The sequence below is a fragment of the Pseudophryne corroboree genome, chromosome 11 (assembly GCF_028390025.1).
Source record: "Pseudophryne corroboree isolate aPseCor3 chromosome 11, aPseCor3.hap2, whole genome shotgun sequence".
NCBI lineage: Eukaryota > Metazoa > Chordata > Amphibia > Anura > Myobatrachidae > Pseudophryne > Pseudophryne corroboree.
In genome coordinates this window covers 334992560-335010835 of record NC_086454.1, presented here as the reverse complement: position 1 = coordinate 335010835, position 18276 = coordinate 334992560, and the positions used below count along the sequence as shown (strand labels likewise).

General features: G+C 43.9%; 1 protein-coding gene across 5 annotated transcripts in view; it reads right to left on the bottom strand.

Annotated features, from left to right (window-relative positions):
- The window catches only part of EXOC3L1 (exocyst complex component 3 like 1), a 78679-nt gene extending 60773 nt beyond the window's left edge, over positions 1–17906 (bottom strand). For all 5 annotated transcript variants that reach the window (XR_010189516.1, XR_010189517.1, XM_063945787.1 and 2 more), the window contains exon 1: positions 17830–17906. Coding sequence is in view for 3 of the 5 variants with exons in the window: in XM_063945787.1 (XP_063801857.1) it covers positions 17830–17842 (13 nt within the window). In the remaining 2 variants the exon portion in view is untranslated. The remainder of the gene's footprint in view (positions 1–17829) is intronic.
- Between the last annotated feature and the right edge of the window lie 370 nt (positions 17907–18276).

Below are 18276 nucleotides of genomic sequence, written 5' to 3'. Positions count from 1 at the left end.
ATTTCCATTGTTCCAGTTTTCACCTTCACAGCTCTCCTGTTACTCCGGACTTCAATTACATCCAGCCACAATCCACCAGCAGCAGAGACTCTCCTCAGGTGTTCGTATTACCATCTTACCTGTGCACTTGCTATCAGTATTCCATCTGTGCATTCCAGCACTATAACAACTAGTTGCTTAGAGACTGTCTCCTGCTTGAGCCTAGTAAGGCTACCTGGACTTGTGCTTTATAGAGACTGTGTGTTTCTTATGCATATCGGAGTTCTGCTTTTCAAGTTACTTTATCTTATGTTATACCGAGACTGTGTGCTATCAAGTACTACTGGACTTTAGTTTATATCATCTGCCTTCAGTATTTGTTGTTTTATATTTCCTTTGCAAGAGACCTCAGTTATTCAAATTCCGTTATCAATCATTGTCATTCCATTACCGGTTTTCTGTTCACTCTGTGTTATCCCATCTGCCCAGTTATAATAAAACATCAGCGCCTATGCGCAGGACTTTTCTATTGCCTCCACGTTTTATCCATCATACCAACACTGACCCACTAGCGCACCCGCCGGGGACAGACAATCCTAGAGACCTGACATATGGGATCCAGTGATCATCAAGCAGTATGGTTTAGTATAAAGACAGGATCCAACTCCTGTCACACAAAAACAAAGGTGTTGGATTTTAGAAATGCTGACTTTTCAAAAATGGGGAGATGTTTAAGTGAGTCATTGGCAGACTGGAGGAACTTGGAAGGACTGCAGGAGAGGTGGGAAAAACTGAAAAGTGCAATACTAAGGGAAACAGACCTTTGTATCAAAAGGGTTAGGAAAAGCACCAGGAAAAGGTAGCCAACGTGGTTCACAAAAGAAGTATCAACTAGTGTGAAAGCAAAAAAGATGGCTTTTAGGAAATACAAACAGACTCAAAATAATAACGACAAAGAGGTGTATCTTGACAGATGGAAGGATGCTAAGAAAGTGATCAGACGTGCAAAGGCAGAAGCTGAGGAGAAAATGGCCCAGTCAGTAGATAAAGGGGGCAAAACTTTTTTTAAGTATATAAGTGAAAGGAGAAAATCAAATGGAGGAATAATAAGACTTAAAACAAAGAGTGAGAATTTGGTGGAGGGAGACATGGCAATAGCAGATTACCTAAATAATTATTTTTGCTCAGTATTTACTACAGAAGGAGAAGGGAAGGGGCCACAGTTAAGTTACAAGGACATTCATAAAAATAAGGTAGATGAAAGTACATTTACAGAGGAGAAGGTCCTAACAGAACTTTCAAAACTAAAAGTGGATAAATCAATGGGGCCAGATGGGATATACTCAAGGATCCTAAAAGAGCTAAAAGATGTGCTGGTGACACCTTTAACAGAATTATTTAACCAGTCACTAAATACAGGTGCCATTCCAGAGGACTGGAAAAGAGCTAATGTAGTTCCACTGCACAAAAGTGGAAGCAAGGAAGAAACAAGTAAGTACAGACCAGTAAGCCTTACATCAGTAGTAGGGAAAGTAATGGAAAAACTATTAAAAGAAAGAGTTGTGGAATATCTTAAATCAAAGAACTTACAGGATCCAAAATAGCATGGATTTACTGGTGGGAGATCATGCCAAACAAATCTTATTGACTTTTTTGACTCTGTGACGAAAATAATACAGTAGATCAAGGGGGAGCTGTAGATGTAGCATATCTAGATTTTAGTAAGGCATTTGACACTGTCCCACATCGCAGACTACTAAATAAACTTGAAAGCCTGGGGGTGGATTATAAATCAGTTAAATGGATAAGAACCTGGTTGCAGGATAGGAAACAGACAGTTGTAGTTAATGGAGTGCAATCTATGGAGGGAAATGTTACCAGTGGAGTACCCCAGGGATCTGTACTTGGACCAGTTCTCTTTAATATCTTTGTTGGTGACATTGCAAATGGTATTGAAGGGAAAGTGTGCCTTTTTGCAGACGATACAAAGATATGCAACAGGGTAGACACACCGGGAGGGGTAAAACAAATGATTGATGACCTAGGTAGGCTTGAGAAATGGTCAACAACTTGGCAACTACAGTTTAATGCTAAAAAATGCAAAATCATGCACTTGGAACTCAAAAACACAAAACTAAATATAGTATCAATGGTACTATAATGGAAACTACTGAGGAGGAAAGGGATATAGGAATCACTATTTCCGGTGACTTAAAGGCAGGAAAGCAATGTAACAAAGCAATGAGGAAGGCTAGTCAGATGCTTGGTTGCATAGGGAGAGGAATCAGTAGCAGGAAAAAAGAAGTGATAATGCCACTGTATAGGTCATTGGTACGGCCCCATCTGGAATACTGTGTCCAGTTCTGGAGACCATGGGCCTAATTCAGATCTATTCGCTCGCTAGCGTTTTTCACTGTGCAGCGATCAGGTAACTACTGCGCATGCGTATGCACCGCAATGCGCAGGCGCGCCGTACGGTTACAAAGCGGATCGTTGTTTTGCAGTGGTTCTAGCGAAGAAACCATTTGCACAGCCGTTCGCAAAGCGATTGACAGGAAGAGGACGTTTGTGGGTGGCAACCGACCATTTTCTGGGAGTGGTTGGAAAAACGCAGGCGTGTCTGCCGTCAATTCCGGGCTCGAATAGGCTGAAGTGATCGCAGCGGCTGAGTAAGGTCAGAGCTACTCAGAAACTGCGCAAGCTGTTTTTGTACAAGGCGGTTGCACACGCGTTCGCACACTTGCAAAGCTAAAATACACTCCCCTATAGACGGCGTCTATTCTGTTTGCAGCGCTGCAAAAAATAGCTAGCGAGCGAACAGATCTGAATTAGGCCCCATACCTCCAGAAGGATATAAATACATTAGAGAGTGTACAAATTAGGGTAACTAAAATGGTGCATGGTCTACATCACAAAACTTACCCGGAAACGCTAAAAGATCTTAACATGTATAGTTTGGAGGAGAGAAGGGAAAGGGGGGACATGATAGAAACTTTCAAATATATCAAGGGTCTTAAAGTTCAGGAGGGAAACATTCTTCAAAGGAAGAGAAGTATTAGAACTCGAGGACATACACTGAGACTGGCGGGGGGGAGGTTCAGGGGAAATTTAAGGAAAAATTACTTCACAGAAAGGGTAGTGGATAAGTGGAATAGTCTCCCATCAGAGGTGGTAGAGGCTAATACCCCTTTTCCACTAGCTCAAAAAACACGGGTAAATGCACGGGGGCGCGCATTTACCCGTGTTTTTTGCAAGTGGAAAAGGGTAAACCCGGATCAAGTGATCCGGGAATCCTACCCTGGTAGCTAGCCGGGTTGAACACGTGTTCAACCCGGCTAGCTGTCTAGTGTGAACGGGAGCCGTGTCGAGGTGACACGGCTCCCGTTCACAGTGCATAGGGAAGGCGGCGCTGGGAGATCATGTGATCTCCCTGCGCCGCCCCTGCCGTGTCACTAGAAGCGTCACCAACCCGGCATTTGCCGGGTTGTGACTGCTAATGGGAAAGGGACCGAGCACGGGTCGCAGCAGGGGGCAGCTCCCGTGTCAGGCTCCCGGCTGCGACCCGTGCTCGTTAGTGGAAAAGGGGTATAAGACTGTAGAGCAATTTAAACATGCTTGGGACAGGCATATGAATATCCTTACACAGAATTAAGGTTCAAAAAGGGTTGAGATTACCTAAAGGATAAAATAAGGGGCAGACTAGATGGGCCAAGTGGTTCTTATCTGAGGTCACATTCTATGTTTCTATGATCAGGAAACGCTCCAGCACCTCGCCTGTCACACACACATTACAATTATCAGGAAAAGCTCCAGCATCTCGCCTGTCACACACATGATACAATGATGAGGAAACGCTCCAGCACCTCGCCTGTCACACACATGATACAACGATGAGGAAACGCTCCAGCACCTCGCCTGTCACACACATGATACAATTATCAGGAAAAGCTCCAGCACCTCGCCTGTCACACACATGATACAATGATCAGGAAATGCTTCAGCACCTCGCCTGTCACACACATGATACAATGATCAGGAAACGCTCCAGCGCCTCGCCTGTCACACACACATGATACAATGATCAGGAAACGCTCCAGCACCTCGCCTGTCACACACATGATACAATGATCTGGAAACGCTCCAGCACCTCGCCTGTCACACACGATACAATGATCAGGAAACGCTCCAGCACCTCGCCTGTCACACACATGATACAATGATCAGGAAACGCTCCAGCACCTCGCCTGTCACACACATGATACAATGATCAGGACATGCTCCAGCACCTCGCCTGTCACACACGATACAATGATCAGGAAATGCTCCAGCACCTCGCCTGTCACACACATGATACAATGATCAGGAAACACTCCAGCACCTCGCCTGTCACACACATGATACAATGATCAGGAAACGCTTCAGCACCTCGCCTGTCACACACATGATACAATGATCTGGAAACGCTCCAGCACCTCGCCTGTCACACACATGATACAATGATCAGGAAACGCTCCAGCACCTCGCCTGTCACACACATGATACAATGATCAGGAAACGCTCCAGCACCTTGCCTGTCACACACACGATACAATTATCAGGAAAAGCTCCAGCACCTCGCCTGTCACACACATGATACAATGATCAGGAAACGCTCCAGCACCTCGCCTGTCACACACATGATACAATGATCAGGAAACGCTCCAGCACCTCGCCTGTCACATACATGATACAATGATCAGGAAACGCTCCAGCACCTCGCCTTCTGTCACACACATGATACAATGATCAGGAAATGCTCCAGCACCTTACCTGTCACACACATGATACAATGATCAGGAAACGCTCCAGCACCTCGCCTGTCACACACATGATACAATGCTCAGGAAACTCTCCAGCACCTCGCCTGTCACATACATGATACAATGATCAGGAACTTGTTGTGATCGGTTGCTATGGGCAATCAATACCCCTTAGTGACCCCATAGAGTGTAAGATATACTTTGTCTGATATGGAAATCCCAGTGTGCCTCATACACAGCAGCATGACATGTCCGCGTCTAACGCACTCCATGCAGTAACATATAACATGTCTGTATATAACACATATAACATGTCTGTGTCTAACACCCTCCGTGCAGTAACATATAACATGTCTGTATATAACACATATAACATGTCTGTGTCTAACACCCTCCGTGCAGTAACATATAACATGTCTGTATATAACACATATAACATGTCTGTGTCTAACACCCTCCGTGCAGTAACATATAACATGTCTGTATATAACCCGTATGACAAGTCTGTTTATAACACCCTCCGTGCAGTAACATATAACATGTCTGTATATAAAACATATGACAAGTCTGTGTATAACACCCTTCGTGCAGTAACATATAACACGTCTGTGTATAACACATAAGACACGGCTGTGTATAACACATAAGACACGGCTGTGTATAACACATAAGACACGGCTGTGTATAACACATAAGACATGGCTGTGTAAAACACACATGACAAGGCTGTGTAATATGACAAGGCTGTGTATAACACATATGACAAGGCTGTGTATAACACATATGACACGGCTCTGTATAACACCCTCCGTGCAGTAACATATAACTTTTCTGCATATAACACACGACACATCTGTGTATAACACCCTCTGTGCAGTAACTTAAGACACGTCTGTGTATAACACGTATGACATGTCTGTGTATAACACCCTCCGTGCAGTAACATATGACACATCTGTATATATCACGTATGACAAGTCTGTGTATAACACCCTCCGTGCAGTAACATACTGTATAACACATTTGTGTATAACACGAATGAAACGTCAGTGTATAATACCCTCCATGTAGTAACATATGACACGTCTGTGAGTAACACAAATTGACACGCCTGTGTATAACACAAATGACACGCCTGTGTATAACACAAATGACACGCCTGTGCATAACACATATGACACGTCTGTGCATAACACATATGACACGTCTGTGCATAACACATATGACACGTCTGTGCATAACACATATGACACGTCTGTGCATAACACATATGACACGTCTGTGCATAACACATATGACACGTCTGTGCATAACACATATGACACGTCTGTGCATAACACATATGACACGTCTGTGCATAACACATATGACACGTCTGTGCATAACACGACACATAAGTGTATCACGGATGATACGTCTGTGTATAACACGTATGATATGTAAAATAACATGACACGTCTGTATATAACACATATGACGACACTGTGTATAACACCCTCTGTCCAGTAACATATAACACGTCTTTGTATAACACGTATGACACGTCTGTGTATAACACCCTCCATGCAGTAACATTTAACACATATGTGTATAGCACGTATGCCACGTCTGTGTATAGCACATATGCCACGTCTGTGTATAGCACATATGCCACATCTGTGTATAGCACATATGCCACATCTGTGTATAGCACATATGCCACATCTGTGTATAGCACATATGCCACATCTGTGTATAGCACATATGACACATCTGTGTATAGCACATGACACATCTGTGTATGACATGTCTGTATATAACACGTATGACACGTCTGTGTACATCACCCCCCGGTGCCATAACATATAACACTTCTGTGTATAACACCTCCCGTGCAGTAACATATAACACATCTGTGTATAACATGTATGACACGTTGGTGTAAAACACCCCACATACATTAACATATAACACGTCTGTGTATAACACCCGCTGTGTAGTAACATATAACACATGTGTATAACACCTCCCATGCAGTAACATGTAACACATCTGTGTATAACATGTATGACACGTCTGTGTATAACATGTATGACAAGTCTGTGTATGACACATCTGTGTATAACACGTATGACACGTCTGTGTATAACACCCCTGTGCAGTAACATATAACACATCTGTGTATAACATGTATGACACGTCTGTGTATAGCACATATGACACGTCTGTGTATAGCACATATGACACGTCTGTGTATAACATCCCCATGCAGTAACATATAATACTTCTGTGTATAACATGTATGACACGTCTGTGTATGACACATCTGTGTATAACACGTATGACACGTCTGTGTATAACACCCCTGTGCAGTAACATATAACACATCTGTGTATAACATGTATGACACGTCTGTGTATAGCACATATGACACGTCTGTGTATAGCACATATGACACGTCTGTGTATAACATCCCCGTGCAGTAACATATAATACTTCTGTGTATAACATGTATGACACGTCTGTGTATAGCACATATGACACGTCTGTGTATAACATCCCCGTGCAGTAACATATAATACTTCTGTGTATAACATGTATGACACGTCTGTGTATAACACGTAAGACAAGTCTGTGAACAACACCCCCATGCAGTAACATAACACATCTGTACATATGACATGTCTGTATGTAACCCATTTGACATGGCTGTGTATAATACCCTCCGTGCAGTAACTTATGACACGTCTGTGTATAACACATCATGATGTTTCAGGTATTGGGAAAGAATACCTTCTTCATTCCTCAGTGTCAATATTATAAATATATAGCTATTTCTTATGTTGATTTAGCTATACCAGATGCTAATATCCCACTTGGGGAGAGCACCTTATTATAACAATGAATTTAATATATCTCAATTTAAGAGAAAATAGCTATATCCCCTTTTATTTATAAAAACCAATGAATGAAGAAGGTATTCTTTCCCAATACCTGAAACATCATGATCTTTGTTACAGTCGCTTCATGCGATCACAGAGATTCTCATTAAAGTTACAAGTATATTTAATATAACTTATGAGACACAATATTACACTGCATCTCACTAGCACTATTTACAACCATAATCAGCACATAAGCACCAATTGGTGTAGTTTATGTGCCAATTCTCAGGCAGAATAATTGAATTTGCCCTTTTTCATGAACGTCCTTTGGAAGGTTTAAGAAGGATGTATCAAAATACTGAACTATTGACAGATATATAGTAAATCGTACTTTTTTCTAATAAGGCTCTTCTGCGTACAGAATAATAAACAGACAACTTTGATATCTATACAATATATTATACTTGCTGTCTGAAGGATACTGTCAGCTGTCAACATAATAAATACGAGTGAAGCAGTTCTGATATGATATATTTATATCAATAAATGGTCATGTAAAGACATAGTGACCAACTGCTGACAACGATTATCAGGCTGGTGTAAGATTAAGAGCAATATCATATAATAGGACATAAGAATCAATACGCGGACACATTTTTTAATCTTTAATCACATTTATTATTCCATTTGCACTTGTGGTATATGTTGTATGTGTCTTGATTTTAACCTCTATGTTTCGTCTATACTCGTAGTTTGTGTCTTTGTTATTGTCACACCATTTTAATTTGACGACAATAAAAGTTAAATTTTATGAATTCTTGAGAATGTGGTGATAATTAGATCACCCTTATTCCTGTGCATCAACAATACAGCCTTTTCTTTCTTTTTTCCTTGTCTCTTTTTAAATCATAATGACAACAGAAACTACCCAAATGACCCTGATCAAAAGTTTACATACCCTGGAGATTTTGGCCTGATAACATGCACACAAGTTGACACAAACGGGTTTGAATGGCTACTAAAGGTAACCATCCTCACCTGTGATCTGTTTGCTTGTAATCAGTGTGTGTGTATAAAAGGTCAGTGAGTTTCTGGACTCCTGAAAGACTCTTGCATCTTTCATCCAGTGCTGCACTGACGTGTCTGGATTCTGAGTCATGGGGAAAGCAAAATAATTTTCAAAGGATCTGCGGTAAAAAGGTAATTGAACTGTATAAAACAGGAAAGGGATATAAAAAGATATCCAAGCAATTGAGAATGCCAATCAGCAGTGTTCAAACTCTAATTAAGAAGTGGAAAATGAGGGATTCTGTGGAAACCAAATCACGGTCAGGTAGACCAACAAAAATTTCAACCAGAACTGCCAGGAAAATTGTTCGGGATGCAAAGAAAAATCCACAAATAACTTCAGCTGAAATACAGGACTCTCTGAAAAAAAGTGGTGTGGTTGTTTCAAGATGCACAGTAAGGAGGCATTTGAAGAAAAATGGGCTGCATGGTCGAGTCGCCAGAAGAAAGCCATTACTACGCAAATGCCACAAAGTATCCCACTCACAATACTCCAAACAGCACAGGCACAAGCCTCAAAACTTCTGGAACAAAGTCATTTTGAGTGATGAGACCAAAATTGAACTTTTTGGCCACAACCATAAATGTTACATTTGGAGAGGAGTCAACAAGGCCTATGATGAAAGGTACACCATTCCCACTGTGAAACACGGAGGTAGATCGTTGAGGTTTTGGGGATGTGTGAGCTACAAAGGCACTGGAAACTTGGTCCAAATTGATGGCAAGATGAATGCAGCATGTTATCAGAAAATACTGGAAGAAAATTTGCACTCATCAGCCCGGAAGCTGCGCATGGGACGTACTTGGACGTTCCAACATGACAATGATCCAAAACACAAGGCCAAGTCGACCTGTCATTGGCTACAGCAGAATAAAGTAGAGATGAGCGGGTTCGGTTCCTCGGAATCCGAACCTGCCCGAACTTCAGTTTTTTTTACACGGGTCCGAGCGACTCGGATCTTCCCGCCTTGCTCGGTTAACCCGAGCGCGCCCGAACATCATCATCACGCTGTCGGATTCTCGCGAGGCTCGGATTCTATCGCGAGACTCGGATTCTATATAAGGAGCCGCGCGTCGCCGCCATTTTTCACACGTGCATTGAGATTCATAGGGAGAGGACGTGGCTGGCGTCCTCTCCGTTTATAGAGATTCGAGAAGAGAGTGAGACAGAGAGAGACACAGTAGTAATTTGGGGAGCATTAGGAGGAGTACTACTACTACTAGTACTTGCTGAAGTGATAGAGAGAGATAGTGTGACTGTATTATCTGACTTGTGGGGGAGACACTGACAGTGGGGAGCAGTTAGAGTCTGAGAGCAGGACTCAGGAGTACATATAACGTACAGTGCACACTTTTGCTGCCAGAGTGCCAGCCACACTGCCATTGTTTGTGACCACACTGACCACCAGTATAATATATATTGTGATTGTCTGCTTAGGACTCAGGAGTACTACTTGCAAGTTGCTGATAGTGTGACCAGTGACCTGACCACCAGTTTAATAATCACCACCAGTTTATGAGTTTAATATATATTATATATATATATATATATATATAATTGTATATAATATATATATAATATTGTATACCACCTAGCACCTACCCGTGTTTTTTTTTTTTTCTTTCTTCTTTATACATACTACTATAGTAGCTTACTGTAGCAGTCTGCGGTGCTGCTGAGCTGACAGTGTCCAGCAGGTCCGTCATCAGTCATTACATAATAAATATATAATATATATACCTGTCCGGCTGCAGTACTAGTGATATTATATATACATATATATTGATTTCATCTCATTATCATCCAGTCTATATTATCAGCAGACACAGTACGTTAGTCCACGGCTGTAGCTACCTCTGTGTCGGCACTCCATCCATAATTGTATACCACCTACCCGTGGTTGTTTTTTTTTTCTTTCTTCTTTATACATACTACTATAGTAGCTTACTGTAGCAGTCTGCGGTGCTGCTGAGCTGACAGTGTCCAGCAGGTCCGTCATCAGTCATTACATAATAAATATATATACCTGTCCGGCTGCAGTACTAGTGATATTATATATACATATATATTGATTTCATCTCATTATCATCCAGTCTATATTATCAGCAGACACAGTACGTTAGTCCACGGCTGTAGCTACCTCTGTGTCGGCACTCGGCAGTCCATCCATAATTGTATACCACCTACCCGTGGTTGTTTTTTTTTTCTTTCTTCTTTATACATACTACTATAGTAGCTTACTGTAGCAGTCTGCGGTGCTGCTGAGCTGACAGTGTCCAGCAGGTCCGTCATCAGTCATTACATAATAAATATATAATATATACCTGTCCGGCTGCAGTACTAGTGATATTATATATACATATATATTGATTTCATCTCATTATCATCCAGTCTATATTAGCAGCAGACACAGTACGGTAGTCCACGGCTGTAGCTACCTCTGTGTCGGCACTCGGCAGTCCATCCATAAGTATACTAGTATCCATCCATCTCCATTGTTTACCTGAGGTGCCTTTTAGTTGTGCCTATTAAAATATGGAGAACAAAAATGTTGAGGTTCCAAAATTAGGGAAAGATCAAGATCCACTTCCACCTCGTGCTGAAGCTGCTGCCACTAGTCATGGCCGAGACGATGAAATGCCAGCAACGTCGTCTGCCAAGGCCGATGCCCAATGTCATAGTACAGAGCATGTAAAATCCAAAACACCAAATATCAGTAAAAAAAGGACTCCAAAACCTAAAATAAAATTGTCAGAGGAGAAGCGTAAACTTGCCAATATGCCATTTACCACACGGAGTGGCAAGGAACGGCTGAGGCCCTGGCCTATGTTCATGGCTAGTGGTTCAGCTTCACATGAGGATGGAAGCACTCAGCCTCTCGCTAGAAAACTGAAAAGACTCAAGCTGGCAAAAGCACCGCAAAGAACTGTGCGTTCTTCGAAATCCCAAATCCACAAGGGGAGTCCAATTGTGTCGGTTGCGATGCCTGACCTTCCCAACACTGGACGTGAAGAGCATGCGCCTTCCACCATTTGCACGCCCCCTGCAAGTGCTGGAAGGAGCACCCGCAGTCCAGTTCCTGATAGTCAGATTGAAGATGTCAGTGTTGAAGTACACCAGGATGAGGAGGATATGGGTGTTGCTGGCGCTGGGGAGGAAATTGACCAGGAGGATTCTGATGGTGAGGTGGTTTGTTTAAGTCAGGCACCCGGGGAGACACCTGTTGTCCGTGGGAGGAATATGGCCATTGACATGCCTGGTGAAAATACCAAAAAAATCAGCTCTTCGGTGTGGAAGTATTTCAACAGAAATGCGGACAACAGGTGTCAAGCCGTGTGTTGCCTTTGTCAAGCTGTAATAAGTAGGGGTAAGGACGTTAACCACCTCGGAACATCCTCCCTTATACGTCACCTGCAGCGCATTCATAATAAGTCAGTGACAAGTTCAAAAACTTTGGGTGACAGCGGAAGCAGTCCACTGACCAGTAAATCCCTTCCTCTTGTAACCAAGCTCACGCAAACCACCCCACCAACTACCTCAGTGTCAATTTCCTCCTTACCCAGGAATGCCAATAGTCCTGCAGGCCATGTCACTGGCAATTCTGACGAGTCCTCTCCTGCCTGGGATTCCTCCGATGCATCCTTGAGTGTAATGCCTACTGCTGCTGGCGCTGCTGTTGTTGCTGCTGGGAGTCGATCGTCATCCCAGAGGGGAAGTCGTAAGCCCACTTGTACTACTTCCAGTAAGCAATTGACTGTCCAACAGTCCTTTGCGAGGAAGATGAAATATCACAGCAGTCATCCTGCTGCAAAGCGGATAACTGAGGCCTTGACAACTATGTTGGTGTTAGACGTGCGTCCGGTATCCGCCGTTAGTTCACAGGGAACTAGACAATTTATTGAGGCAGTGTGCCCCCGTCACCAAATACCATCTAGGTTCCACTTCTTTAGGCAGGCGATACCGAGAATGTACACGGACGTCAGAAAAAGACTCACCAGTGTCCTAAAAAATGCAGTTGTACCCAATGTCCACTTAACCACGGACATGTGGACAAGTGGAGCAGGGCAGGGTCAGGACTATATGACTGTGACAGCCCACTGGGTAGATGTATGGACTCCCGCCGCAAGAACAGCAGCGGCGGCACCAGTAGCAGCATCTCGCAAACGCCAACTCTTTCCTAGCCAGGCTACGCTTTGTATCACCGCTTTCCAGAATACGCACACAGCTGAAAACCTCTTACGGCAACTGAGGAAGATCATCGCGGAATGGCTTACCCCAATTGGACTCTCCTGTGGATTTGTGGCATCGGACAACGCCAGCAATATTGTGTGTGCATTAAATATGGGCAAATTCCAGCACGTCCCATGTTTTGCACATACCTTGAATTTGGTGGTGCAGAATTTTTTAAAAAACGACAGGGGTGTGCAAGAGATGCTGTCGGTGGCCAGAAGAATTGCGGGACACTTTCGGCGTACAGGCACCACGTACAGAAGACTGGAGCACCACCAAAAACAACTGAACCTGCCCTGCCATCATCTGAAGCAAGAAGTGGTAACGAGGTGGAATTCAACCCTCTATATTCTTCAGAGGTTGGAGGAGCAGCAAAAGGCCATTCAAGCCTATACAATTCAGCACGATATAGGAGGTGGAATGCACCTGTCTCAAGCGCAGTGGAGAATGATTTCAACATTGTGCAAGGTTCTGATGCCCTTTGAACTTGCCACACGTGAAGTCAGTTCAGACACTGCCAGCCTGAGTCAGGTCATTCCCCTCATCAGGCTTTTGCAGAAGAAGCTGGAGACATTGAAGGAGGAGCTAACACAGAGCGATTCCGCTAGGCATGTGGGACTTGTGGATGGAGCCCTTAATTCGCTTAACAAGGATTCACGGGTGGTCAATCTGTTGAAATCAGAGCACTACATTTTGGCCACCATGCTCGATCCTAGATTTAAAGCCTACCTTGGATCTCTCTTTCCGGCAGACACAAGTCTGCTGGGGTTCAAAGACCTGCTGGTGAGAAAATTGTCAAGTCAAGCGGAACGCGACCTGTCAACATCTCCTCCTTCACATTCTCCCGCAACTGGGGGTGCGAGGAAAAGGCTCAGAATTCCGAGCCCACCCGCTGGCGGTGATGCAGGGCAGTCTGGAGTGACTGCTGATGCTGACATCTGGTCCGGACTGAAGGACCTGACAACGATTACGGACATGTCGTCTACTGTCACTGCATATGATTCTCTCACCATTGAAAGAATGGTGGAGGATTATATGAGTGACCGCATCCAAGTAGGCACGTCACACAGTCCGTACTTATACTGGCAGGAAAAAGAGGCAATTTGGAGGCCCTTGCACAAACTGGCTTTATTCTACCTAAGTTGCCCTCCCACAAGTGTGTACTCCGAAAGAGTGTTTAGTGCCGCCGCTCACCTTGTCAGCAATCGGCGTACGAGGTTACATCCAGAAAATGTGGAGAAGATGATGTTCATTAAAATGAATTATAATCAATTCCTCCGTGGAGACATTGACCAGCAGCAATTGCCTCCACAAAGTACACAGGGAGCTGAGATGGTGGATTCCAGTGGGGACGAATTGATAATCTGTGAGGAGGGGGATGTACACGGTGATATATCGGAGGATGATGATGAGGTGGACATCTTGCCTCTGTAGAGCCAGTTTGTGCAAGGAGAGATTAATTGCTTCTTTTTAGGTGGGGGTCCAAACCAACCCGTCATTTCAGTCACAGTCGTGTGGCAGACCCTGTCACTGAAATGATGGGTTGGTTAAAGTGTGCATGTCCTGTTTATACAACATAAGGGTGGGTGGGAGGGCCCAAGGACAATTCCATCTTGCACCTCTTTTTTCTTTCATTTTTATTTGCGTCATGTGCTGTTTGGGGAGTGTTTTTTGGAAGGGCCATCCTGCGTGACACTGCAGTGCCACTCCTAGATGGGCCCGGTGTTTGTGTCGGCCACTAGGGTCGCTTATCTTACTCACACAGCTACCTCATTGTGCCTCTTTTTTTCTTTGCGTCATGTGCTGTTTGGGGAGGGTTTTTTGGAAGGGCCATCCTGCGTGACACTGCAGTGCCACTCCTAGATGGGCCCGGTGTTTGTGTCGGCCACTAGGGTCGCTTATCTTACTCACACAGCTACCTCATTGCGCCTCTTTTTTTCTTTGCGTCATGTGCTGTTTGGGGAGGGTTTTTTGGAAGGGACATCCTGCGTGACACTGCAGTGCCACTCCTAGATGGGCCCGGTGTTTGTGTCGGCCACTAGGGTCGCTTATCTTACTCACACAGCTACCTCATTGCGCCTCTTTTTTTCTTTGCGTCATGTGCTGTTTGGGGAGGGTTTTTTGGAAGGGACATCCTGCGTGACACTGCAGTGCCACTCCTAGATGGGCCCGGTGTTTGTGTCGGCCACTAGGGTCGCTTATCTTACTCACACAGCTACCTCATTGCGCCTCTTTTTTTTCTTTGCGTCATGTGCTGTTTGGGGAGGGTTTTTTGGAAGGGCCATCCTGCGTGACACTGCAGTGCCACTCCTAGATGGGCCCGGTGTTTGTGTCGGCCACTAGGGTCGCTTATCTTACTCACACAGCTACCTCATTGCGCCTCTTTTTTTCTTTGCGTCATGTGCTGTTTGGGGAGGGTTTTTTGGAAGGGACATCCTGCGTGACACTGCAGTGCCACTCCTAGATGGGCCCGGTGTTTGTGTCGGCCACTAGGGTCGCTTATCTTACTCACACAGCTACCTCATTGCGCCTCTTTTTTTCTTTGCGTCATGTGCTGTTTGGGGAGGGTTTTTTGGAAGGGCCATCCTGCGTGACACTGCAGTGCCACTCCTAGATGGGCCCGGTGTTTGTGTCGGCCACTAGGGTCGCTTATCTTACTCACACAGCTACCTCATTGCGCCTCTTTTTTTCTTTGCGTCATGTGCTGTTTGGGGAGGGTTTTTTGGAAGGGCCATCCTGCGTGACACTGCAGTGCCACTCCTAGATGGGCCAGGTGTTTGTGTCGGCCACTAGGGTCGCTTAGCTTAGTCATCCAGCGACCTCGGTGCAAATTTTAGGACTAAAAATAATATTGTGAGGTGTGAGGTATTCAGAATAGACTGAAAATGAGTGGAAATTATGGTTTTTGAGGTTAATAATACTTTGGGATCAAAATGACCCCCAAATTCTATGATTTAAGCTGTTTTTTAGTGTTTTTTGAAAAAAACACCCGAATCCAAAACACACCCGAATCCGACAAAAAAAATTCGGTGAGGTTTTGCCAAAACGCGGTCGAACCCAAAACACGGCCGCGGAACCGAACCCAAAACCAAAACACAAAACCCGAAAAATTTCAAGTGCACATCTCTAGAATAAAGTGAAGGTTCTGGAGTGGCCATCTCAGTTTCCTGACCTCAATATCATTGAGCCACTCTGGGGAGATCTCAAATGTGCAGTTCATGCAAGACAGCCCAAGAAGTTAAAGGAACTGGAGGCTTTTTGCCAAGAAGAATGGGCAGCTTTACCATCTGAGAAAATAAAGAGCCTCATCCACAACTACCACAAAAGACTTCAAGCGGTCATTGATGTTAAAGGGGGCAATACACGGTATTAAGAACTGGGGTATGTAAACTTTTGATCAGGGTCATTTGGGTAGTCTCTGTTGTCATTATGATTTAAAAAGAGTAAACACAGTTGTTTGACAATAAATGGCTTCACCCAACCACTAACCATGAGTGAAAGAAAAGTTTGTGAGTTATCATTCATATTCTCTGACAAATGGCCAGAAAATCACAAATTCTGCTAGGGTATGTAAACTTATGAGCACAACTGTATAACACATATGACATGTCTGTGTCTATCACCCTCCGTGCAGTAACATGTGACACGTCTGTGTATAACACCCACCGTGCAGTAACATATGACACGTCTGTATATAACACGTATGACAAGTCTGTGTTTAACACCCTCCGTGCAGTAACATATAACACATCTGCGTATAACACATGACACATCTGTGTATAACACCCTCCATGCAGTAACATATAACACGTTTGTATATAACACGAATGACACATCTGTGTATAACACCCTCCGTGCAGTAACATGTGACACATCTGTATATAATACATATGACACGTCTGTATATACCACATATGACATGTCTGTGTATAACACCCTCCATGCAGTAACATGTGACACGTCTGTGTATAACACATATGACACGTCTGTGTATAACACGACACGTCTGTGTATAACACGTATGATACGTAAAAGTAAGATAACACATCTGTATATACACGTATGACAAGTCTGTGTATAACACCCTCCATGCAGAAACATTTAACACATCCGTGTATAGCACATATGACACGTCTGTGTACAGCACATATGACACGTCTGTGTATAGCACATATGACACGTCTGTGTATAGCACATATGACACGTCTGTGTATAGCAAATGACACGTCTGTGTATGACACGTCTGCGTATAACACATGACACATCTGTGTATAACACCCTCCATGCAGTAACATATAACATGTTTGTATATAACACATCTGTGTATAACACCCTCTGTGCAGTAACATGTGACACATCTGTATATACACGTATGACAAGTCTGTGTATAACACCCTCCGTCCAGTAACATGTAACACGTCTGTGTATAACACGTATGACAAGTGTTTATAACTCCCTCTGTGCAGTAACATATGACACGTCTGTGTATAACACCCTCCATGCAGTAACATTTAACACGTCCGTGTATAGCACATATGACACGTCTGTGTATAACACGTATGGCAAGGCTGTGTATAACACCCCCCGTGCAGTAACATTAAACACTTGTGGGTATAACACACGACACGTCTGTGTATAACACCCCTCGTACAGTAACATATACCACATCTGTGTATAACATGTATGACATGTCTGTGTATAACACCCCTGTGCAGTAACATATAACACATCTGTGTATAACATGTATGACACGTCTGTATATAACACCCCCTGTGCAGTAACATATAACACATCTGTGCATAACATGTATGACACGTCTGTGTATAACACCCCCTGTGCAGTAACATATGAAGACGAGCCACACGTAGGGACGAGGAGACGCACTTACCTTCGGCAGACATACTCAGCCACTAAGGAAAGGGAGGGGGTCCGGCTGCTTCTAGCACAAACATCCTCTGTAGAGCGTCAGCCCCTCACATAGGCAGGATGTAAGGGGGGGGGGGGGAACGACACAGGATGGAGGTATCAGGACTCAGTGCCCTATAAGACAATGGGGGAGAGGTACCAAACATTGGAGAGAGATATAGTACCTTCATGCTTACCTCACATTACTGTAGACTATGAGGTCTATCCATTAAGCAGTGATAAGAGTGGAGAAGTTGCCCTTAGCAACCAATCAACATTGAAGTAACATTTATAATTTGTACACTATAAAAAAATAATTAAGATTTTACTCACCGGTAAATCTATTTCTCGTAGTCCGTAGTGGATGCTGGGGACTCCGTAAGGACCATGGGGAATAGACGGGCTCCGCAGGAGACTGGGCACTCTAAGA